This window comes from Formica exsecta, unplaced genomic scaffold (assembly GCF_003651465.1).
Source record: "Formica exsecta isolate Colony F162 unplaced genomic scaffold, ASM365146v1 scaffold120, whole genome shotgun sequence".
Classification (NCBI taxonomy): Eukaryota; Metazoa; Arthropoda; class Insecta; order Hymenoptera; family Formicidae; genus Formica; species Formica exsecta.
Window position 1 is genome coordinate 2,812,980 of NW_021848537.1, and position 22,757 is coordinate 2,835,736.

Consider the following 22,757-nt stretch of genomic DNA (forward strand, 5'->3'; position numbering starts at 1 on the left):
TATATATAAATTATTTATGAAAATATACGAGATGTAAAGTAGCTTAATTTATTTTTTGAAAATATAATAAAATAGAAAATATCGAACTATTTGACAAACTATAAAGCAGAATCATAATTGATATTAATTATTTATTCTTTTTACATACGTTGTTTATTGAATGTGATCATGTGATTGAAGTCATTGACATAACCTATGACGTTTCTGAGCTTGATCGACATGCGAAGTTTCGGACAAAACATTTTGCACACCAAAAAATAAAAACTTCGTTTTTATTCGATAATTTGTTTTTATAATACTGGAACCGTACAAAAATTGTATTGAATTAAATTACACATGGCTATAAACATTTAATATATGTAGACCATAGACTATGGAGTATATATTGCTGTGCAGCTAAGATGATTTTATTACATGACAAGCTCTGCGTTGATTGGCTGCTATTGCAACTTTTAGAACCCTAAAAATTCTCTAGGCTAGATAGTTAATTGGTTCATCCGACAAATAGTTAGTCGTATGACAAACGTAAAATTTACATCTTGTTTCCCTCCATCATGCAATTGTCACTTTATGACATTGTTATACGCTATAGTTGTTTTTCGTCAGAGATAAACACGAAATTGAAGGTGAAACTGAAAAAAAATGAAAAAAGGCAGATAAGACAATGTGAATAAATCAAAAGTTTTATTCTTTGAATCTCTTGGCTGAATTTCTGGGAAAAAAATTAATTAAGTGAATAGTAATTTGCATCGCTTGTGATGAGTTAATGTTTGCCTATAGCATTTGATTTTAACATTTATTAGATCTTCCTAATTACAGCAAATGGTAAGAGTAATCATTGTTAATTATCTCTACATATCTTTGTGCAGTGTTATCTTATCATTAGTCTTTGAAAATGAAGCGATAATATGTCTGAGGGAAGAGGTATGTCTATAAAAGGACAGATTGCACCGCCTACATAACGAATAACTTTGCTATATTAAGCTTTACATGTATGCATTACTATTACAGATCTTGACATTACAGATTAAAGGTGAGCTTGGAAAATGCGTATTTTCCTGAAACAAAAATTGCAGAGAATGCTATTCTTTTTCTATTGTTTTGCATTTGTTAGAATTTGTCTCTGTCGATTGATTTGCATTGATCCAAAATTTCAGAATTCCTTAGTCAAATAAATGATCTTTATAAAATTCTCTTTTTTTTCATAAAAATTGCAAAATTAGAACAAGTCCAATTTTTTTTGTTTTTTCTAATCTTTCTGTTCTTTTGTAATTTAATCTTGCTTTTGCACTAGTTTTGAAATTTTTATGCTACTAATATACTCACACATAATATATACTTACATTAATTATAATATATACAAAAAAAAAACATTAATAAAAATATATTAAATAATATGATTATTGCAAATAATGTAAATAATATCAGGTCTATCGGTAATTTAAATAATATATCTTCAGAACATCTGTCTACTTGTATTTGCTCATATCGCCTATATATTCATGCTCAAAATCTTATAAAAAACATTATAATTTTACAGACTGAACCTACAGTGAGATCGGATTTATTCACTGCTGCTAAACAATTAGCAGACAGTGAAATTGAGCTAATAAAAGTGATTGAAAGTTCCAGCAAGTGTGAAGAAACTGCTACAAATATGTTTGAAAGTGTTAAGAAAACAAGGAAGACTGGAAAATCAAAAAATGTAAATATTATTAACAATTTATTATATTGCTAAAAATTGTGTGTAAAAGTTTATTAAAAAATATATATATATATATATATATATTTGCATAGATCATAATATAACTTAGCAATCTTTCTCTAATCAAATCTCACAACATTTAAAATCCATATAATATATGATATTTTTTGACATTATAGGTTCGTCCATCAGCTGCACTATTGGCGGCCAAACGAGAGGCAGCGCAACGACAGCTGCTGTTCGGCAAGAAGTCCAATAACAGTTTTATACGAGACATATATCAAAATGCAATTGATGCATATAAAATAGTGCGAAAGGAGACTGGTCTTGTATTTGATCGAAGTATGGCAGAGCATGAATGTCTCTGGGATTCAAATTACCCCGAATGCCCTGCTAGATTTACACAAGTTTTGCAGAGGTGTGAAGAACTGGGTTTGGTGCAAAGATGTAAGCTCATCGAAGCAAGACTGGCTACAGAGAGTGAGATTCTGACAAAGCACAGCCAAAAACAAATTGATATCCTGAAAGCGACAGATGGCTGTGCAGATTCTGAGAATTTGGAATTGCTCTCCTCTAAGTACGATGCTATCTTCGTTCATCCAGTATGTATAGACATAATTTTGTTTTAAATGCTAGTAAAAGAAAATAATGATAACATTAATTAATAGTGAGATTATATTTTAAATGAAAGAATATTTTTCTTTTATACATATATGTAAACATATAAAATTGTTATATTGAATATATCTATAAATTTATTTTATTTACAGTCTACATATAAATTATCTTTACTAGCTGTGGGCTCAACGATGAATTTGGTGGAAAGTATCTGTAAAGGCGAGATTCAAAATGGTATGGCTATTATTAGGTAAGTTAGAAATATTTCTTGATGAAATGATCTTGTCGATCTTTAATTTTATTAGATTTATTCAGTCATTTTACCAAGAAACATTGATATACAATGTAATCTTAGATTTAATTTATTAATCTTATTTTATTTTATTTTACATGAATGATGCATATAATATTATTATTAGATAATAAATTTTAATATTAACATAAATTCATTTAGACCACCAGGTCATCATGCCATGAAATCAGAATATTGTGGTTATTGTTTTTTCAACAATGTGGCTCTTGCAGCAGAGAAAGCTTTGAGCAGTAATTTGGCCAATAGAATTTTAATTGTAGATTGGGATGTTCATCATGGACAAGCAACGCAGCAAATGTTTTACAATGATCCACGGTATCTTTTTCGTCTTCCCCTTTTAAATTTTTGTTTTAAATTATTTTTAATATATATTAAATATTTTGCTGGGATTAATTTAATAATTAATTTATAATAATGTAATTTTAATTGTTTTCAAATTTGTTTACAGTGTAGTTTATTTTTCAATACATCGTTATGAACACGGCGGATTCTGGCCTAATTTGAAGGAATCTAATTTTCATTATATTGGAGAGGATCTCGGAGAGGGTTACAACTTTAATGTACCCTTAAATAAGACTGGCATGACCAATGCTGATTACATTGCGATCTTCCAGCAAGTTCTATTGCCAATGGCTTATGAAGTACGTATTATAACATTTATTTTATTAGTATATTTGATTAATGTGCAAATTAATTTTTAATGGAAGTATCAATATTGTTATAGTTTCAACCAGATCTTATAATAGTATCAGCTGGTTATGATGCAGCTCTAGGTTGTCCAGAGGTAAATTTATGCATGTTTTTTTATTATTCTCATTTTTTTCTCAGTTCTCTCCAGACCTCATCCTTATTTCCGCTGGATTCGATGCCGCAATCGGTGACGAGAAGGTTAAAAAATTTTCTATTATTTTATATTGGTCATGCATGTATTATTCATCACAAGAAATTAATTATTTCTTATTATAATGGCATTTTTATTTAATATAAATCACAAATTATTAATGAATATATCTGTTTTATTATTTTTGTTAGTGAATGTAAGTGTTATATATTATGTATTTAAATTATTTTTTTATTAGAAAGAAATATTTATAATATATAGAACCTGATTTCGTCTCTCTTATAATTTTACTTATATAAAATTATTTTTTAAGATATATTGTTTGTGTTTGTTATATTAAATTCTTATATAAATCAATAATAAATTGATAATGAATATATTACATTATTATATAGGGTGAGATGTTAGTAACCCCAGCGTGTTATTCTCATTTACTATCATCGTTATTAAGTCTAGCAGCTGGAAAAGTCGCCGTAGTTTTAGAGGTAAAAAAATACTTTTTTTCTTTAATATATATGTTTGTATTTTATTTATGTCATTTAAATATATTTATATATTAAATATAATGTTTTAATATATAGGGTGGTTATTGCTTAAAATCTTTAGCAGAGGGTGCAGCACTGACTTTAAGAACTTTACTGGGTGATCCATGTCCTATTTTACAAACACTTGACTTGCCATCATCAAGGTAAGCAATGAAAATATATATATATTTTATAACTTTTTTAATTTTAAATTTATTATTGTATATAAATTAATAATATTGATATTGTTTTTAATATTAATAAGTCTTGGGACTATATATTGTTATCTATTATTTGTTGTTGCAATATTAATAATATGTTCTTTACAAAGCTATTTATTGTTCCAGTATACGTGACACTATTCTGAATGTAATCTATGCACACAAACCATATTGGAAATGTTATCAGTACCAAGATATGTATATCAATACCCAAGTAGCTTATGAGGAGGAACTTGCTAATAGACATGCAGTTATGGTTACATACAAGTAAGAAATTAATTTGTTATTTTGTAATATATATATTATTACATAATATATATATATATTATTACATAATATATATAATATAATTTTTTTAAAGAACTTGATATTATATATATAAATTTTGTGTGTATGTGAATTTTATTATAAATTATATTTATTTAAATATATTAGCATCTTGTCGTTATTTCAGAGGTAGCATTTTTAAACCAGACAAGTATGAAACACGGAATTGCTATCCTACACAAAGCAAAGAAATTTTGGAAATCATGGATAAGAAATTGAATGAATTGATACTATGTAAGTATTAAAAAATTGCACTATTTGGAGAAAATCGGATAAAAATATTTAGATAAAAAGATCAGAGTATACATTTTGTTTATTACTTATTGTACAAAAAACACACTTAATATGAAACGTTCTTACCATCTATTGATATTAATTTTAATACTTTGTTAATAATTATAACAATTGTTTCATTCAAGTAGACTTGTTATTAACTTTTATTTTATTGATGTTTGCTGGATTTTTTATTATTTCTTATGAAACACTAGAGACTGTTAAAGATGAAAAGATCAAATTTATTATTTATTAATAAAGATTTAAATATTAAAACACATATGATATATAAAAGACGTCTGAAATATATATATAACTTTTTATTTAACTCAAAACAAGTTACAGAAAAAAGAAAAAAAAATATGATTATTTCTTTTTCCCACACACAAAGGGAAGGAGTGCAACAATAGAAGAATTATCCTTGGCTCATTCAGAAGACTACATCGACAGCATCAATAGGACATCGACTTTAAAACCTAAAGAATTGCAGAAGCAAGCGTCGGATTATAATTCCGTTTATCTTCACACCGAAACGTGGTCCAGCGCCTGCGTGTCCGCCGGTTGTCTTTTACAAATGGTAGACGCGGTTTTAAATGGGGAAGATCAATCCGGAATAGCCATTGTGAGACCACCGGGACACCATGCTGAGGAAGATATTGCATGCGGTTTTTGTATTTTTAACAATGTGGCTATAGCTGCACAATACGCCGTACAATTTCATCATATAAAGAGGTACACTATCCAGTTCAATTTTTTGAATGATCGTGAATTATCTGGCAATATTATAACATGTATTTTAAAAATTTAATACATGTGTGTTATAGAGTGTTGATAGTGGATTGGGATGTGCATCACGGTAATGGAACACAATCTATCTTTGAAGAAGATCCAAAAATTCTTTATATTTCTGTTCATCGTTATGATAACGGAAGCTTCTTTCCAAATTCCAAAAGAGCTAATTATACGAACGTTGGTTTAAACGCAGGCGAAGGATTCAATGTAAACATACCGTGGAACAAAGTAAATAAATAACCAACTGATCATATATTGTTTCAAATAATATTTCAAACAATTATTTCACGTTTTATCTTGTAAAGATTTACATTCTAATAGAGAATAAACGCGTAATAAAAATTATATCTATAAAATTATATACATTTTTATTTATTATATTTTCAGAAAGGGATGGGAGATGCTGAATACATAGCAGCTTTCCAGCAAATCGTGATGCCCATTGCTTATCAATTTAATCCAGAGCTGATTTTGGTTTCTGCTGGATTTGATGCTTGCGTGGGTGATCCACTTGGAGGTAAATGTATCTTAATGCAAACAGTAATTATTGAATATTTGCAATTTTTTAATAGAACATCTAAAAAATTTAATAAAAGAACATATATACCCCAAAAATATTTACTTATAATATTTTTCATTTCTAATGAATTGTTTTTATTTTGTAAGGTTGCTTGGTAAGTCCAGAGCTCTACGGCCATTTGATCCATTGGCTCTCGTCCCTGGCCAATGGTCGCATAATCCTCAGTCTTGAAGGAGGCTACAACATCAATTCCATTTCTCATGCAATGACCATGTGCACCAAGGCTCTCTTGGGCGATCCCCTGCCCATGCTGGATCCCGGTTTGATCCCCTGCGCTAGCGCGGTCAATTCCATCAACAATGTGCTAAAGACTCATAAGAAATTCTGGTCTAATCTGCAATATGGAATGTCCTTGCCAAAAGAAAAGCTACTTCCCAAGCTCAAGAAAACTCTGAATAAGCTTGACGAACAAGGAAGAATTACAGAAAAACCGAAACAAACGGAATCGAAAATCGCCTTAGAAGTAATCGAAAGCGAGAAATTGGAATTGAACTTGGAGATCGATAAGAATTGTTTGAATCTAGTGACAGATGAAGAAATTCTGAAATTAACAAATGAAGTGGAGAATATTAAAATTAAGAACTCTGAATTACGCCCGACGAGAAGCGCAACGGATGAGACTAGGAGAAATCCTGGATTAAAAAAAAACGAAGTGAAAAAGTTGGATGGTATAGATATAATTAAATTCGCAATTTAATTAACTTTATGAATAATTATTGTATCCAATCGTAAGATAAATGACATGCATTTGACTTTCAGTTTCGCAAAGTATACAAAAATGCTTAAATAAAACGAACCAATCGAGAGACAGCCAGCAAGGAGGTTCTCGTACACGCGAGAATCGTGATAACGAAAACGCGATCTCTCAAATACATAACACACCATTGGGATCTCTTAGGCAATATCTCTCTGAAAATTTTCAGGTAATGATTTAACGCGTGTCGTCATACAAGATGTCTTTTTCACGTGAAAATCAATTTTTATGAAAATAGATATATAATTATTATTTTATGTATAAAATGCACATAAATAAATAAATGACAATATTCTTCGCTGCGCAGGCTCTGACAGCGGAAGAAATGTTCGCGGTGATACCTCTGCGAGATTGTCCTCACCTGTTCACAGTCAATGAGGTTCCCCCTGGTGGAATCGATGTAACTTTACCTTGCATGGAGTGCGCCAGTACTGCGGAGAATTGGATCTGCCTGCAATGTTACACCGTACATTGTGCTCGTAGTGTCAATCAGCACGCGATGCAACACGCAGAGGAGTGCGAGCATCCCATCACGCTCAGTTTCAGTGACATCTCCGTTTGGTGCTATGGTTGTGAAGCCTATATCGATAACCCTGTAAGTATCTCTTCTTAAAAAGTTAAGAAAATGATTTCCTCGAATAGAATAATTCAGGATAGTACAATCAGATAGACTAAAAAGTCTTTTAAATTAAAATTGATTACTTTGTAAATAATATTTTTATATAGCTGATTAATACATTTCCAGCGATTATACGCGGCAAGAAACGCGGCTCATCAAAGCAAGTTCAATGCACAGCTTCCTTGGACTTATAACGAAAATGACATATAAATGCATTTTAATTAATAATAAGTTAATTAAAAAAAATAAAATCAATAAAACAATAAAAAAATTCTCTGAAATTTGCGATTAGATAAAAATTCGGAAGATGATCAGTATATAATTCTATAATTTAATATATTCTATAATTTAATAAACCACACAAAAAAATTACACAAAAAATTATTGCGCCATAATGTAATTAAAGTCTACATATATATAATTACTTCCAATTATTTACATATTTATTTTCATAGTTTTGGATAAATTAAATCTGAAGTTTTTTATAGGCATAAAAATTAATTTTGACAATTTTTTAAGTTAAATATTAGAATGCTCAAACATTTTTCAAAAGTAATATTTCCTACTGTATATTAATCTTTGTCGATGATAGATATATCTCGTCTTAAAGGAATTAAATCATGAAATTTTTCATAATTTACAAAAATAGTGTTCTGTTATAAAAAAGAATTGGGACATTAGGATTGCTAAAAATAAGCTGTAAAAATGTTAGTAACACACCGAATTAATTTATTATTATTATTTGTTAAAAAATATATTTTATCTATAATAAAATAAAAATACCTCGTGCTGATTCTCAATTGTAGGATTACATATAGTGTTCTGAAAGTTCAGGGATTCAGCGAATTAAAAAAGAATTCTTTAAAAAGTAATCCGCTTTTTCCATGTAAATAATTTAACCGTTTAATTCACTAAATATATAATATCCTTTACTGAGATTTTTCTGGTACACTGTATGTATTATATTTTTCTATATGTATATATATATATATTCTGTCCACACATAAGAGAATGCTCTCAGTCTATGCATTTGATAATCAGTCATTCTCTCTTTTTTATGGGACAGAACATAGAATATATGTGTAAGAGAATAAGAGTGTCATAGATAAAAAATTATATCAGAAGAATTAATTTTTGTTCATAAAAATTTCTGTAATACTTCGAAGAGTATGAATATTATTACATATATGAAGAGAGAGTGCAATTAAACAACAATATATTTTGTATTTTTAATATGTTATATTACACAATATTTTCTCGAAAGAGATAGATTAATGATTTCATTCTTTTTGATTTAACTTTTAACCAAAAGTTCATTTTTTTCAAATTAATCAACAGAAATCCATTCTTCCAAATTAATCTAAAGAGATTTATCCTTTTATATTAATCAAAGAAAGTTTGGATGCTGAGAAATATATAAGTTTGCTTTAATAAAATGATGATTTATATTTACAAAGATAATCTCTTTTGTTGAAAAGTTAAAGAAATAAGCAGACATGAATAACAATAAATAAAAATGCATATAAAACTTGTATTCTCATTATTTATTTATTAATTTCTCGTAAATTTCTAAATCTTTAATGATCTCCTCGTATACACGCGCATATAAAACAGCTGTTTGAATTGAAATTTATATCTTTACTATATTGCTTAAGCTACATATATTGTATATAATATTCTTTATATAAATCTTTTAACAGTCAATCACATTTTAAGTTCTTTTTTTCTCTTTGACTAGTTTTTATTATTTTGTTATTATTATTTATATTATTATTAGCTTATAGAAGTAAAAGTCTGGATATATTATTTCTATCTTTTTTATTTATTCAATCATTATTAATTATTTCTTTAATTTGCTCATTGTACTTACTTTGCTTCAACTCAGGAAGAAAATATTCGATTTTTAACAATAGCAATCTAAACTGCTCGACGTATTCATAAACATCCTTTGTAACTTCGATAAAGCTACCAAAAATATCATCGCTCTGCAAACTTAACAAATTTTCCAATCTGTCGAGCGATCGCAAAGATGGTAATCTCTCCACGGAGATGTGGGGATAGAAAGTCTTAACTATGTGAAATCTAAACAAGTTCGATTTGTTGTTCGACAATTCCACAAACTCACTTATCGCAGAGGCCGGTAACGCGTAATACAGTCTATAAGGTATCCTCTTGAGGACGAATTTCTCTTCACAGTCTCTAATTTTCCTGGCGATGCTATCGAACACCTGTGGCAAGGGCTTAGAGCCCTGCTCATACAGGTGGAAATCCTGTGTCAACTTATATTTATGATTACTGCTGCTACGATAGACTCTGCGAGTATTGCGAAGCTGTAGCAGTGCTGTAGGCAGCGAGTAACTGTATGAAGTGTATAAATGCACATGCGTGAGATGCGGTTTAGCCCTCAATTCCGTTGTGATGTGGGATGTCAGCGGGAAAACCCCACCCTGATGCGCGAAAGCGTAGAAGAAAGCCAGCAACAGATTGCTGACGTACCAAATCGTTAACTTTCTGGATTTGCATCTGTGTGGAGGTTCGGCAGCAGATTCATCGCCGTTATCGTCGAATCTTCGGACGATATCCAGACAGGGGACTTGACTTAACTCGGGCGCATGAAGGAATACCAGCGGGAAAAGTACCGGGATTATAAAACGAGGTTCTTGATGGGGAAACAGAGACAGCAAGGCGATCGGAATGATGAACGTGGAGGTCATCAACCCTACGATGCTCTGCAGACGTGGCAGATGTAGCCATTGCGCCTTCAATCCGCTAGAAACGAATATTATTAGTTTATTTCACTATGCAAAAAACGTAGTTTTCGTATATATATGACTGACCTGTATACCATTTTCACAAACGTCAGCAATCCGACGATGCCGAGAACGCTAAACAGTAGCGGAACGTTTACGAAAAAGTGCAAAAGACGAGGATGCAGTCCATGTACCTCCAAGTTCTTCGTATTCGCGTTATATTTGAAGAAATTGATCGGCGTCACCACAAAATTGTTTATCCCGATCTTCAATTGGCCTATCTCTCCCATCGTCAGATATCCGAAATAGAAGCTATCGATTAGGATGAATAGCAGCGTGACCGGTAATCCGCAGAGAATTAAAACAAATATTCTGATATGGAAATCTTTGAAGCCAATGCTTTTGGAACCCAGGCCTCTTTGCAGCCAGAAGAAGATGGGAGCGAATGCAAACGCAACGAAAGTCGGTCTGTTGAATATTCCTATTACCGTTATCGTGGCTAGTACGAAGCAATGGTTCAGCGAATGCGAGGGTAACATAGCCCTGAGTTTATAGTACTTGACACGCTCCACTCCTGTTGTCGCTTCTTTATACTTTTTCGAAAGATAATCGCTCTGGAGTACCACCTGTGGTACAATAAAATTGTTAAAACAAAAATATGCATAAATAATGACAGAAAACAAAATGTGAAGAGTTCTTAATTATTTAATTATACAAGGAAAAAATTTGTCCTGTGAAACTAGATTCGATGAATTCTTTTTTTGATATGTCGATCGCTTCTATTCGTTGCATAATCTTTTTGGAGGGAAACTAGACATACCTTCTCCGAATATGCCATGCACTGGGAAGCAAAGTATAACAATGCAGCAGTCAGCACCAGTTCGATAGAGTTGGATAATGTACGAGTGGCGTAAGTCAACATAATATAGGAACTGGCATATGTGATTAGTCTGACTCTGTAGTTCTGCCCATACATACAGCATATCTTGTACAAAAAATAATCCGACAGGAATGACAGTGCGCACATGAAGAGTCGCGGAAAGAGCACGAAAAAATATGGTCCCTTCAATGATAATCCAAAGAAATGAAATGTATACGAAGACAATCTCTTGAGAACTGCATAAGGCAAACCAACTACGAGCTGAGGAATGAATGCGGTGCGTATAGGAAATGTGGCATTGAATTCCCATGGCTTATAAACATCGATGTCGAAGTGATCTCCTGTTTGAAGGAAATAAAAACGTGTTGGAAAACAAATATTAGAACACGACAAAACAGTGACATACCGGAGATAACTTCGATAGATTGAAAGAATTCATCAGGATGAATGTAGCCTGTCTGTGGAGCAAAAGTCAGAGCAATCCTTAGCATAGCTAAAATCCAGTACAGACCAATCTTGCGTCTGACAGGCGTTGCAGGCTGATAGTCATCGATAGACCTGCGATACTCGTTTTTGTGCTGACAATTATAAGAATATATAAGAAAGAATACATATAGAAATAAGCTTAAATTTAAAAAATAATGAAAAGAAGATATGAGAAAATATGTACTAATAAATAAACGTGAATTTACACGAATATTATTGAATTATAAATAAATATAGATGATTATTAAGCAAATTTAAAGATAATTGAGATATAAAAACATACGCATAAATATGTTTATAAATTATAATATATCTAAATAACATACTTATATAACGAGATGTACAAATTACCTTTAATGACATATTCTTAAGAATTAGTTTATCCTAACTTAAACTCAATAATAATTTTTTGACATTTGCTTGAAACATACATCGCTGCCATATTTGACCGTATTTAAACCTACGACACACGGTGCAATTTTTCATCCCAGATCGCATGAGTTAATAAATTACTAGAACTGCAGCATACAGCAATTTATATTACTAGATCAATCTAATAAGTAACTACATCACAATATACCAATCAGCATACAGTATTTCTAGTAATTCACTAGTGCGCATGCGCGAAAAAAGATCCGCGCGCAGCGAATTTTAGACATTCGCGCTCAATCTATTCTTTACTATGTCTATGGTCTATTAGCTCTGTCCTGTGTAGCTGCGCTTTTTCTGTACACCTTTCGTCTTTTCTCCTTTTCCCTCCAATGCCTAAATATATATCTATCTTATTTTGAATGCTGAAGGTGTATAATAAGTGCAACTATAATACGGAACAGAGCTCTCTATTGATTCGCAGAACCCGAGAACACGTCCTTGCGGTCGCGTAGTACATACGTCACACAATGAACGCCGTAGTTTGTGTACTACAACGATTTGCTCGCGCGAACAATTGTTTACCGCTGTGATCCTCTCGGATCTCTCTCGCGATTCGCGCGTCCGTAAGATATTTGGAACGTGCGTGTAGTGCGTGACGTGAGATCGTATCGGACGATCCCCCGAGCGTGCTACCGTGTGAAGTGTGTCAGTGAAGGGACAAAGGGTGTCACGTAAGTGTGTGCGCCGCGAGCCCTCGGGAGGACTCGTCACGAAAAAAAAAGACCTCGAGAAAAAAAATTTTAAGAATTATAAATGATAACGAGAAAGTAAAATTTCGTATTTAGTGGTCTACTATCTTCGCGTGACAAACTTTTCTAGATAACCAAAAAAAAAAAAAAAAATAAAATAAAATAAAATAAAGATAAAGTAAAAGAAAGTAAAACCCGATAATAAACGAGATCTCTCTTGACAGACTCTTGGCAGGTTTTGCGAGCAAAGTAAAACGGTTACGCTGTAAAAAAAATCTATCCATAACTCATCTCTGCTTTCAGAAGGAGTGCATAAAAGATAAATAACTACTAGGACGAGAGGCGAATCGCAATCCAAAATAAGAAAGAAAAAAAAAAAAAGAATTCCTTCGTGTTTTCAGAGACTCTCTAGAATAGCTCTCCACATATGGAGCAGCCTGTGTTATCATTGCTACATAATCTCAAGGACTGTTCGTAATGCATAGTTTACGTCCCGGCCAGATAGCTGACTGAGCTTAAGGCTCAGTCAAGGCATTGCCATGTGTCCCTTTGATCGATTTGTGTTAGGTGTAAGAGAGCTGGGTGTCGCTACGGCGCGTGTAGAAGTTTCTCCAATTGAAAGTTCTCGGGACAGTGTGGACCTTCTGTTCGATTCAGAATCCCCGAACTATCCTTGCTGTATACTATATAGTCCTTTGCTACTGCGCTATTGTCGTAAGATGTACGAGAAACGCTACGATACTTGGTCGTACCTCCTGCCGGAGTGCTCTCACGCGACTCGCGACGTAGTAATAAGCCTCTCTCTCGTGTTTGCGTTACAGGCAGAAACCTTGCCTGATCCTCCGGCGGCAGCGAGCGACAATCCGGATTGACTATGGGCAGCAACACAGACGGCGACAATCTGAATCTCAGCTGCGGCGAGAACGACAACGGCGACGAGTTGAGGATTGCCGCGGACGAGACTTATGACACTCGTAGCGAGGTCTCCTCCAGCAGTTCTAATACCAGCAACTCGAGCCATCCCACCATCAGCACAGTTTCCAGCAAGTCCTCGCGCGGTGACAACAAGCGCGGCAGGAGAAACAGAAACAAGCGCGGTAGATCTAGTAGAGATTCCAAATCGTCCAGTCCTGAGCCTAAGCGAGCCAGATCCAAGGAGAGCAAGGGGACCACTAAGAGCTACGACTATGCCACCAAGTTGAATTACTTATTTAGAGATGCAAGGTTCGAATGGGGACAACAATAAATAGCTATTGCAGATGTTGCATTGATATAACGAGATTTGATAAAAAAACGTTTTGTATATAATATTAAAAAGTTTAGAATTGTTCAAAAAATTATATATATCTAAATTTGGAGTGTTTTAAATGTTTTCAAGTATCTTTTGCCAGATTTTTCATCATCAAGTCCAATAACGCGGAGAATGTGACACTGTCTAAAGCCAAGGGAGTGTGGAGCACGCTGCCACAGAATGAAGCAAACCTAAATCAAGCCTATAGAGAGTCGCGAAATGTGTTGCTGGTATTTTCCGTGAAGGAATCGGGAAAGTTCGCTGGCTTTGCGAGACTTAGTACAGAATCGAGAAGAGATGCTGGACCAGTTTCTTGGGTATGCAAACAAAATATGAACAAATTAATATATATAAGTATAATTATGATTTGTTTTTATAATTAACTGATTAATTTTAATATATATTGATTGTTTTCTTATTAATTATTTAAATTACAAAAGGAAGTAACAACGTTTTTAATGCATTTCAGGTTTTGCCTCCTGGCTTATCGGCAAAAGCTTTAGGTGGCGTATTTAAGGTTGATTGGATCTGTAGGAAGGAATTACCGTTTACAGCTACATTACATTTGTACAATCCTTGGAATGATGGCAAGCAAGTCAAAATCGGTCGAGATGGTCAGGAAATCGAGCCTAGAGTTGCCGAGGAATTGTGCAGATTGTTTCCAGAAGATGAAGGTAACTCTAAAAAGAAATATAAAAATATATAAAATTGATGAGATATTTATATGCAATTTTAATATATTATACAATTTCGTGTATATTGATAAATTATATTCTATATATAAGTAGAATATATATCTGCAGGAATCGAGATGACACCTATTCTGCGTAAGTCCAAGGAAGCGGGAAAGCATGTCGTAAAGTCGTCGCGTTATCGCGATAAGAGACCCATAAGCAGTTCCAGATTTTTACGAAGAGGTGGACGGGGGCGGAGATTGTTCTTGACTTCGAGATCGCGTCTAGCCTCTCTGGCCAGAGGTTCCCACGGCGTTGCAGGAGATCACAGGGGCTCCAGAGATCACTCATATCGGTACACACCGTGGTTCAATCGAGGAGATTCACCTTATACAAAGTACGATCCGTCCAACTGATTATTCATAGCATTCAAAACTTCACAATTTTAACATAACTTTAATAACTTTTGAAATGTAAAACTATATGTAATTTATTGTATATAATAATAATTAATCATTTCAGAGGTTATGGAGCTGGTCTAGGCGTCGCTGCGGTTGCAGAGGCTTATGTGGCAGATTACATGCGTACCATGCAACATCAGTTGCCACCGTTGCCGCCTTACGGTCCACATCCATACGATACTTTGCCACCACCTCCTCCACCACCAAGGTAAAAATGATTCTGTCTTCTAGATATTTTATGTTAGTTGCTCTTTCTCGCAGAATACAAACCAAGTAAAAAGATCCAATAGCATTTATATTATTAAATCAAACAACATGTAAGTTCTAATTAAAATTGAAATTAAATCAAAATATTTATTTGATATATATGTTAAATAACTTCTGTAAAAATTAGATAAAATGAGAAATGAGAAATTTTATTGATATTAAATAGAATAAAAACTCCGTGGCGCATGTAAGATTAAAAAAAAAAAAATGTTTTCTTTTAAGATATTATGATGGCCTGCCACTGCCTCCGGATTATAGCGCGACAGCGTCAGCACTGGAGAAACGTAGTTATGAGAGGAGCGTCGACGAATTTTTGTGGAGAACGGCCAGTCGTCACAGTCGGCATAGCGATCATCGCTCTTCCCGCGATCATCACAGATATAGAGATCGCAGATAAGAATTGACTCCATTGTTTCCCTATCGGCCCGTCGATTCCCAAATCTTGCTCTATTACTAGTGACAAATTGATAAATTGGACAATGACATCTATCATACACGTTTGAAAAATTCAGATAATGTTTCTCAGAGAAATCCTAGATAAATTAAATTGTATATAAAGTAAATAATAAAATTTAATCTTAATAATTGAATTTTAATAATTAAAATATTAAGATTGATATCTTTTCCAAAGATGTATAAATTCTCAGGCCTATAAAGAATTTTGGGAATTGACGGATTCAATTATATATCCATTATCACAAAGGCAATCGCGCGCGCGCGCATGCACAGAATCATGTTTCAGTAGCCTTCAATTGTCATTAATCATCGAGCTGCCTGAGTATAGATAGTGATTGTGAACGCATTTTCTCTATTGCAAAATAGCATAGATTAGCTAAGTAAATTTTGTACTATTGAGTATTGAAAATTCGCGATTCTTTCTATAAATTTTCCACAAAAAATATGCAACAATATCGAAATATTTCATCTTCATTCTTGATTACAAAAAGAATCTACACGATAAAATATTTTTTCTCTTTCTACAATTTTTTTTTGAACACGTGTGTATGTATGAGATCAGTGTGCATGTGTATGTATGTGTGCATTATCATCTTAATTATATATTTATACAAGATAATCTTTAATGAATATAAAAGCAATGATTTGATCTCTAAAACGAGATTGATTTATTTTTCAATGAATTTAAGCAAAATAAGATGTTTTTCAATTCAATAATTCTTATGTTTATATACATATGTATGTGTATATGTATGTACACGAAAGACTTACAAGATACATAATATAAGAAAATTATCAATATATTATTTTACCTTATTGTTTTTTCAATACTTGATAATCATTTCATAGAAAAAAGTGTTTAATAAATGGAATAAGGAGAAATCAGCAGAGATGAGATAAGAATTATCATTCTCATACTACCCACATAAAGAGGGAATCTCCCAAACAGATATGTTTATCCTGACAGAAGACAAAAGTACAGAAGGACTCTAACACGCGTTGCGGTATTATTTTGCCGTCAACTGTTATTTTTTAATCTTTCATAAATTTCAGTTAAAGAGTATTGTACATAATGTTCCAAATTTTAATTAAATATGTATATATTTATTTTTCAAAATTTACATATATAATTGTTATCAAATTTTTAATTTTTTGATGAATTTTTGAATCAAAATTATTTTGAGTATCACGTGGCTGTACATTAGACTGTTTAACTGCATTAACAATGTTTGTTAAAGCGCCGTGTTTTAAGTGCGGTTTGTGCGTTGTGTTTTATCTCGTCATCTGCTTTGTTTTAATTAATATGAAGAAAAGTTTTAACTTGAAAGAAGAACCAACAGACAATCTGATAGCGACCGAACGTCAGCTGCAAACACTTCGGTTCTCGATTCCAGATAGGATAATTAAGAAGAATGTCGAGTCGGAGATCGATATGTTGCGGATAGACGAGTTGAAGGGTGAAACTATCGATCTGCAGGTATAAAATTCGAAAGAATCGACGACGTTCATCAATTTCAGCTTTCTTATATGTATTTCTATATTCCTATTAATAGAAGAGCACGACTCTGCTCAAACAGGTGTCGAACGTCTGCGCAAAATACAATCTGACAACTCCTTTTGTCAAAAGGCATTTTTTATATAATGCTAAACACAGATCGCTATACTGTTGGATCCGTAAGGTTGCATCCACCAGTTTCACTAAATTATTTTCCGACATGAGCAATCGTCAAGTCAGCCACAATTTTTACAAGTAATTATATTAATATATATATTCCTTGCTTTAATTTTTTTATTTGTTTATTTATTTCCACGAAAATGAAGTAATAACAATATTGACCTCGTACACACACAAAACGCCATGTTCCGGATATGACGCATACAAATATATTCAAATATGAAAAAATTGTTTTATTTTAATAAAAAATTATAGCTTAAGTATGTCGTATCTATTGTTTAATTCTTACAAACAAAATATATTATTATATTAATAATTCGAGAGCACGCAATTTGCAGAGAAGTGGACTTTTTATCGCCGAAGAGTTTGAGAGATCTTCAATATCTTGCTACCAATAATACTGTCTTTAAATTACTTATCGTCAGGCATCCGTTTCAACGGCTAGTCTCATCCTATAGGTAATTGATCTTATCACTTTATTAAAAACAGTCGATACTCTGAATCCATAACTAGAGTGTTATTTAAAAGAAAAAAAATGTAGATTTCTTTATAAAATTTTAAACTATTGATTATTCTATTACCGAGATTAGCATAAAACACTGATATAGAATTATCTGTAGGGACCGCATTGAGGACAACAGTAGATATACCGCGCAATCTTGGCTCTATGCTCGTCAGATTCTTTATCTTTCAAGACCGGAACTCTTTCGTCCCAAAGTAATGGGTGGCAACATCCTACAAAGGGTATTTTCGGCAAATAGAAGGTACACATGGCACAAATGTGCCTAATCCATATCTAATTCTCTTACTTTGTGTGTATGTATAATGTGTATTAATTTATATAAGAAAATTGGTTTCTGCCTGCATCTCTTTACAGATTAAAAATGGTACCTAGCTTCCGAGAATTTTTGGAATGGTTGCTAAAGCAACCTCCAGATTACGATGATGATCACTGGGCCCAATACTATACTCACTGCGCGGTCTGCGATACGAGCTACAATTTCATCCTGAAACTAGACGAATATACTTTTGGGGAGATCAATTATGTTCTGTCGAAATTGAAATTGGACAAAAGTAAAATCTACCTGCCCAGGTTGCAGCGCACTCATGCTGGGATCACTAACTTTGATGTAACATGCAAATACTTTCATAATCTGACGACTGACATAATCCTACGGCTATACGGAAGGTATAAAGTGGACTTTGAGATGTATAACTATAAGATAGATAAGTATTTGCCTTGCGCTAAGAGAAAAAATTAATTCTGACTTTACAATTAATATTTTACTTATTGATATTTTAACAATAGAATATCCCAAACGCCTTATCAATAAAAAAAGGTTCAAAATTTATTTTTTAACTTTTGTTGTACATGATCCTTTTCTACAGAGGTCAAGAAATGTATATAAATTTTTGTAGTTTTTTTGCATTTGAGACAGCTAAAACTGCGACAAGATATTGTAACCTATATGTGACAAGGAACAGAGTAAAAAAAAATGTATGACTTGTAAGAATTAATATAATTTTAATATGTAAAAAAACAATCTGTTTTTCTCTTTAATGATAGTACTTACAATATAATATTATGATTTATATTTACTATACAAAATTAAATTATCATGTCAATTCTGGATGTTCTTAATAAAAAAAAAAAGCAAACGAAAGGAAAGAACTATTTTTCTACATTTAAATCTCAATGTTGTGTATAATTTCCAATAGAAAAAAAAATGTTTTTATCCTTCTGTTTTTTATCTTCGATCTAAGTTTCAAACATTCCCGTGTTAAATTATAAAACTTATTTCTTACTTTTGAAATTAATCAGTGTGATCGTCACACACTATCAAACAATCAGTGTCCTCGGAAAATTTCCGTTTCCTTGGGGTCGATTTTTTCAATTCGGGTAAATTTTCATGGGATTCATCATCATTGTCAATAATGCAAATGTCATCGTTATTATCCTTGTTATTATCAATTTCCACTTTGCGTTTCTTGGCTGCAATTTCAGGTTCGGCTGAATCGTTTTTGCGCTTTTTAGCCGTATCTGATATGTCGGTCACGTTCTGCGCAGAAAATTTTTCTCTTAGTAAATAAATAATCAAAACAAAGCAACAAGAAATATCTCTGAAAATAATTATTTACCTGTCCATTAGACGTCGAAGCTTTCTGTTCTTCCTCCTCATCTTTCGGTTTAAGTGCATTCTTATCAGCCAGTATCAAAAATTGTGGATTGTTATCTTTCGGACCAGGTTTCTCTCGATAAACTACAAAGACAGTCAGCGAATAATTCTGCTGGAAGTCGTCGACTTTGAGGATAGCTCCGTCTCTGATTCCCAATTCTTCCAATTTTTTGTCGTTATTGCTCTCTGTCTCGCCCTCCTCACTGCTGATGACGACAGCGCCGGTGCCATCGATCATGACATCAGGAGCGATCATGTTAAGTCTGTTTTTGAGCACTAATTCCTCTAGTTCTTTAATAGTCATATTGGAAGTGTCGACCGCCAGCACGGCCTGCGGAGTAGGCGCGCAGACATAGCAGTGCGGATTGGGTGGATTCACTGCCTTCTCCGGTACCAGCAACTGATTACGATGGTTCATCTTCAGACGCAGGTAGACAGATCTACAGGCCCGTAAATTATTTTCAAGAACTCGGAAAGCGTGGAGGACCACCATGCCCGCAATTATAGCGTTTGTAGTTGCGATCGCTGGGATTATATTGCCGGCCATTGCTAGAGGTGAGAAAAGGAATTTCACATGAAAATTAGAATTAAATTTCGTGAACAATAGTTTAAGACGAGATATTATACTTTGCAAAAGAAGAAAAGAAACAAAATGCGAAAAGAGTAACTAAATAAGCAAAGTGATTATTGTTACTAACATTTGATATCAAATCTGCTCTTTTGAGGAATTCCAAAGATGTGTGCGCGAATATTAGCACACGCGGCGACGAAATCCATGGCATGTTGATCATCCTTATCCCAGACTAGATGATTGTCCAGCGATTTTTCTTGGGAAGCTTTCAATGCCTGGCTCAAATTTTTCAATGAATCGGCGAAAATGGAGCCACATTTGGAAATGCTCCAGCGTTGTTGATCCTTCAGTCCAGGCTGATTAATCTCTTTACTACATCCAGCCACTTTGAAAAGAGATAAAATATTATTAATCTCGATGAGAAAATGAAAGAAAAAAGATATTTATGGAACAATGGCAAACCTCCATCTGGTAATTCCCTCCAATTCAATGGTGTTGGTGATCTGCGCTTCTTCCACAAATTGTCCATACTTAACAAATACTTGATATCATCATGAAAAAGTTTTGTGAATAATTTTTCTGGATCGTAGTCGCAAGATTGGGCCCAAACTCGCGTGGAAATTCTATCAATATTGCCTTTGTCATTGTGCTCTGTCTGCAAAGCTCCCTCCCCTGCTACGTCTACAATACCAAAACATTCTATATTGCTTCATGACTTATATTAAGATATTATCAATAATAATAATAATAAAAAAAAGTAACAAAGTAAAATAAATGAGATTGGTTAATATATAAATAAGACAATATAATTTTTATAATGATAAATAAGTAATAAGTAAATTATAATAAGATAAAAAATAAGACATTTGATCAACTCTATCCAATATTACAATACAATAATAAGTATTACCAGCAGCTTCAGGATCTGCTGTATCTGGGGAAACATCTTGATCAGGATCTTCTTCTCCAAATAATTGGCTGTAAAATAGTTTGTTGTAAAATAGATTAATTAAAAATAATTATTCGCGCTCGTAAAACTAAGTGGCATAAATAAAATATACAAAATATACAAAAGTTAGATTAACAATATAAAATATTTGATCCCCCCCCCCCCAAAGATTATATATTGTAATAATGCTTACTTGAAGAGATGCTTGGCCCACACTATGCAGTGAATAGGCTCACTAGGTGTATTACGAATTGTGCAACCAGGATAAGTTTTTTGTGCAGCTTTGGGCGTGCACTCATAGCATTGGCTCAAGCCTTTTTTAATGAGTTCTACCTGACCTTCATAGCCTGCAGTACCAGATTCGATCAATGGTACATCTGCTGCTAAGCACATTCGATTTACATGGTTTCTGGCTGCTCTGTTGTCAAGAGCATTTAAAACCACTGTAAATCTCTTAAAAAACGACAAGCCAAACTCTGATCTGCAAGCATAGAATGTCAAATAAACGTGATATCAATATTGACTTATAAAACAAAAATGTCAAGATACACTTACGATGTAATACTGTCATGGTAGTGTATCACTTTGACATCTGGATTAAATGTTAATGCGGTTTCACGTGCGACACTGGCTTTTGACTTTCCCACATGTTTCTTTTGAAACAAAAACTGTCTGTTTAAATTGCTTACATCTATTGTATCCAAATCAATCTGAAAAGCAAATAGATTTATTTGTATATAATCTATTATAAAGATACAATACTTCAATCACATAAAAAATGACCAAAAAAAGAGAATTAAAATGTTATATATATAAAAATTGAAACATAATAAGTAAACTAAATTGGTCAATAAAATATATAGCAAAATTGAAAATAGCAAGTAATTAATACAGCACCTGAGTAAACAAAATAAAAAACAATGGAAAAAAAAATCACAAAAAATAAAAAAAATTATCGGTTCGACAATAATAATTCACGCGAACATAAATTTTTCGCGAATTGTTAAGACTATTCTTATACAACAAGTAAAAGAGATAAACGTCAACTTGTACGCGCACGAAAATCGCGCGCAAAAGTGAGGTTATATTCGCTACCGAAAATAATACACTTACAATCTCGATGTTCGCGAATCCGGACATGACCAGGTTCTTCAGGATCTCGCAGCCGATGCCGCCGGCACCCACGACGAGTACCTTGCTGCGTAAAATTGCATCGCGCAATTCCTCACGAAACACTCCGCTCACGGTGGTCGCCATCTTGTGCCAAATGAGCCGTTTGAGCTATTCCACGCGAAATACAAAATTGCGCGATCTAACAAATTACCAGAAATCCACCATGAAGCACGCGGCGTTTCTAGTCAACTTCGACGAACGTGCTGATTGGCTAGAGCTGGGGAAAATTCTAGGGAAAATCTGGGGGAAAGATCTTAGA

General features: G+C 33.0%; 6 protein-coding genes across 14 annotated transcripts in view; 3 read left to right on the top strand and 3 right to left on the bottom strand.

Moving 5' to 3' along the window:
• The window catches only part of LOC115243703 (pentatricopeptide repeat-containing protein 1, mitochondrial), a 3,092-nt gene extending 2,691 nt beyond the window's left edge, over window positions 1–401 (bottom strand). For both annotated transcript variants that reach the window (XR_003885258.1, XM_029820885.1), the window contains exon 1: window positions 149–401. Coding sequence is in view for 1 of the 2 variants with exons in the window: in XM_029820885.1 (XP_029676745.1) it covers window positions 149–242 (94 nt within the window). In the remaining variant the exon portion in view is untranslated. The remainder of the gene's footprint in view (window positions 1–148) is intronic.
• Window positions 402–547: 146 nt separating this feature from the next.
• Window positions 548–8,501, top strand: LOC115243758 (histone deacetylase 6). The gene is given in 20 exon segments (XM_029820956.1): window positions 548–825; window positions 1,541–1,705; window positions 1,885–2,307; window positions 2,476–2,573; window positions 2,778–2,951; window positions 3,085–3,277; window positions 3,361–3,420; window positions 3,465–3,524; window positions 3,873–3,962; window positions 4,059–4,165; window positions 4,349–4,489; window positions 4,677–4,783; window positions 5,084–5,203; window positions 5,206–5,554; window positions 5,647–5,842; window positions 6,002–6,131; window positions 6,281–6,862; window positions 6,954–7,117; window positions 7,256–7,543; window positions 7,694–8,501. Coding segments are annotated over 20 exon segments (3,534 nt in total). The 5' UTR covers window positions 548–822; the 3' UTR covers window positions 7,778–8,501.
• A 591-nt stretch (window positions 8,502–9,092) lies between these two features.
• LOC115243676 (GPI mannosyltransferase 4) lies at window positions 9,093–12,046 on the bottom strand. Its single transcript, XM_029820846.1, has 5 exons — window positions 12,035–12,046; window positions 11,604–11,775; window positions 11,138–11,538; window positions 10,405–10,943; window positions 9,093–10,336 (listed from the first exon to the last, which is right to left on the bottom strand). Exons 1-5 carry the CDS (start codon window positions 12,044–12,046, stop codon window positions 9,394–9,396), a joined length of 2,067 nt encoding a protein of 688 aa, XP_029676706.1. The 3' UTR covers window positions 9,093–9,393.
• Window positions 12,047–12,116: 70 nt separating this feature from the next.
• LOC115243709 (YTH domain-containing protein 1) lies at window positions 12,117–16,835 on the top strand. Of its 5 annotated transcripts, none has more exons than XM_029820913.1 (7): window positions 12,117–13,525; window positions 13,626–14,028; window positions 14,196–14,412; window positions 14,565–14,769; window positions 14,884–15,166; window positions 15,292–15,438; window positions 15,720–16,835. In XM_029820913.1, the coding sequence occupies exons 2-7, from the start codon at window positions 13,679–13,681 to the stop codon at window positions 15,892–15,894; spliced, it is 1,377 nt and encodes a 458-aa protein (XP_029676773.1). In that variant the 5' UTR covers window positions 12,117–13,525; window positions 13,626–13,678; the 3' UTR covers window positions 15,895–16,835. The 5 variants fall into 5 exon arrangements, with proteins under 5 accessions (XP_029676773.1, XP_029676781.1, XP_029676764.1 ...); XM_029820921.1 differs by having other exon boundaries at window positions 12,117–12,786; window positions 13,108–14,028; XM_029820930.1 differs by having other exon boundaries at window positions 12,118–12,786.
• A 281-nt stretch (window positions 16,836–17,116) lies between these two features.
• Window positions 17,117–19,287, top strand: LOC115243740 (carbohydrate sulfotransferase 11-like). 2 transcript variants are annotated; one of them, XM_029820941.1, is made up of 5 exons: window positions 17,117–17,430; window positions 17,507–17,703; window positions 17,967–18,086; window positions 18,249–18,392; window positions 18,506–19,287. In XM_029820941.1, exons 1-5 carry the CDS (start codon window positions 17,179–17,181, stop codon window positions 18,888–18,890), a joined length of 1,098 nt encoding a protein of 365 aa, XP_029676801.1. In that variant the 5' UTR covers window positions 17,117–17,178; the 3' UTR covers window positions 18,891–19,287. The 2 variants fall into 2 exon arrangements, with proteins under 2 accessions (XP_029676801.1, XP_029676807.1); XM_029820947.1 differs by having other exon boundaries at window positions 17,531–17,703.
• Window positions 18,747–22,597, bottom strand: LOC115243684 (SUMO-activating enzyme subunit 2). Of its 3 annotated transcripts, none has more exons than XM_029820873.1 (9): window positions 22,439–22,597; window positions 21,881–22,035; window positions 21,519–21,806; window positions 21,287–21,354; window positions 20,839–21,057; window positions 20,504–20,761; window positions 19,768–20,354; window positions 19,435–19,688; window positions 18,747–18,873 (listed from the first exon to the last, which is right to left on the bottom strand). In XM_029820873.1, the coding sequence occupies exons 1-8, from the start codon at window positions 22,580–22,582 to the stop codon at window positions 19,443–19,445; spliced, it is 1,965 nt and encodes a 654-aa protein (XP_029676733.1). In that variant the 5' UTR covers window positions 22,583–22,597; the 3' UTR covers window positions 18,747–18,873; window positions 19,435–19,442. The 3 variants fall into 3 exon arrangements, with proteins under 3 accessions (XP_029676733.1, XP_029676725.1, XP_029676717.1); XM_029820865.1 differs by lacking the exon at window positions 18,747–18,873 and adding an exon at window positions 18,955–19,093; XM_029820857.1 differs by lacking the exon at window positions 18,747–18,873 and having other exon boundaries at window positions 19,137–19,688.
• Between the last annotated feature and the right edge of the window lie 160 nt (window positions 22,598–22,757).

What these genes read in the sequence shown, in the direction of transcription:
- LOC115243676 (XM_029820846.1), bottom strand. An exon ending in ATCTATCGAAGTTATCTCCG is followed by an intron (nt 11,539 to 11,603) that starts GTATGTCACTGT and finishes TCCTTCAAACAG; the next exon opens with GAGATCACTTCGACATCGAT. An exon ending in GCATGGCATATTCGGAGAAG is followed by an intron (nt 10,944 to 11,137) that starts GTATGTCTAGTT and finishes ATTGTACCACAG; the next exon opens with GTGGTACTCCAGAGCGATTA.
- LOC115243709 (XM_029820904.1), top strand. Translation starts at nt 13,679, where the DNA reads ATGGGCAGCAACACAGACGGCGACAATCTGAATCTCAGCTGCGGCGAG. An exon ending in ATTGTTTCCAGAAGATGAAG is followed by an intron (nt 14,770 to 14,883) that starts GTAACTCTAAAA and finishes ATATATAAGTAG; the next exon opens with AATATATATCTGCAGGAATC. An exon ending in GGAGATTCACCTTATACAAA is followed by an intron (nt 15,167 to 15,291) that starts GTACGATCCGTC and finishes TAATCATTTCAG; the next exon opens with AGGTTATGGAGCTGGTCTAG.
- LOC115243740 (XM_029820941.1), top strand. Translation starts at nt 17,179, where the DNA reads ATGTTTGTTAAAGCGCCGTGTTTTAAGTGCGGTTTGTGCGTTGTGTTT. An exon ending in CGGCTAGTCTCATCCTATAG is followed by an intron (nt 18,087 to 18,248) that starts GTAATTGATCTT and finishes AATTATCTGTAG; the next exon opens with GGACCGCATTGAGGACAACA. An exon ending in GTATTTTCGGCAAATAGAAG is followed by an intron (nt 18,393 to 18,505) that starts GTACACATGGCA and finishes ATCTCTTTACAG; the next exon opens with ATTAAAAATGGTACCTAGCT.
- LOC115243684 (XM_029820873.1), bottom strand. Translation starts at nt 22,582, where the DNA reads ATGGCGACCACCGTGAGCGGAGTGTTTCGTGAGGAATTGCGCGATGCA. An exon ending in AGCAGATCCTGAAGCTGCTG is followed by an intron (nt 21,058 to 21,286) that starts GTAATACTTATT and finishes TTGGTATTGTAG; the next exon opens with ACGTAGCAGGGGAGGGAGCT. An exon ending in CTTCGACGTCTAATGGACAG is followed by an intron (nt 19,689 to 19,767) that starts GTAAATAATTAT and finishes TTTTCTGCGCAG; the next exon opens with AACGTGACCGACATATCAGA.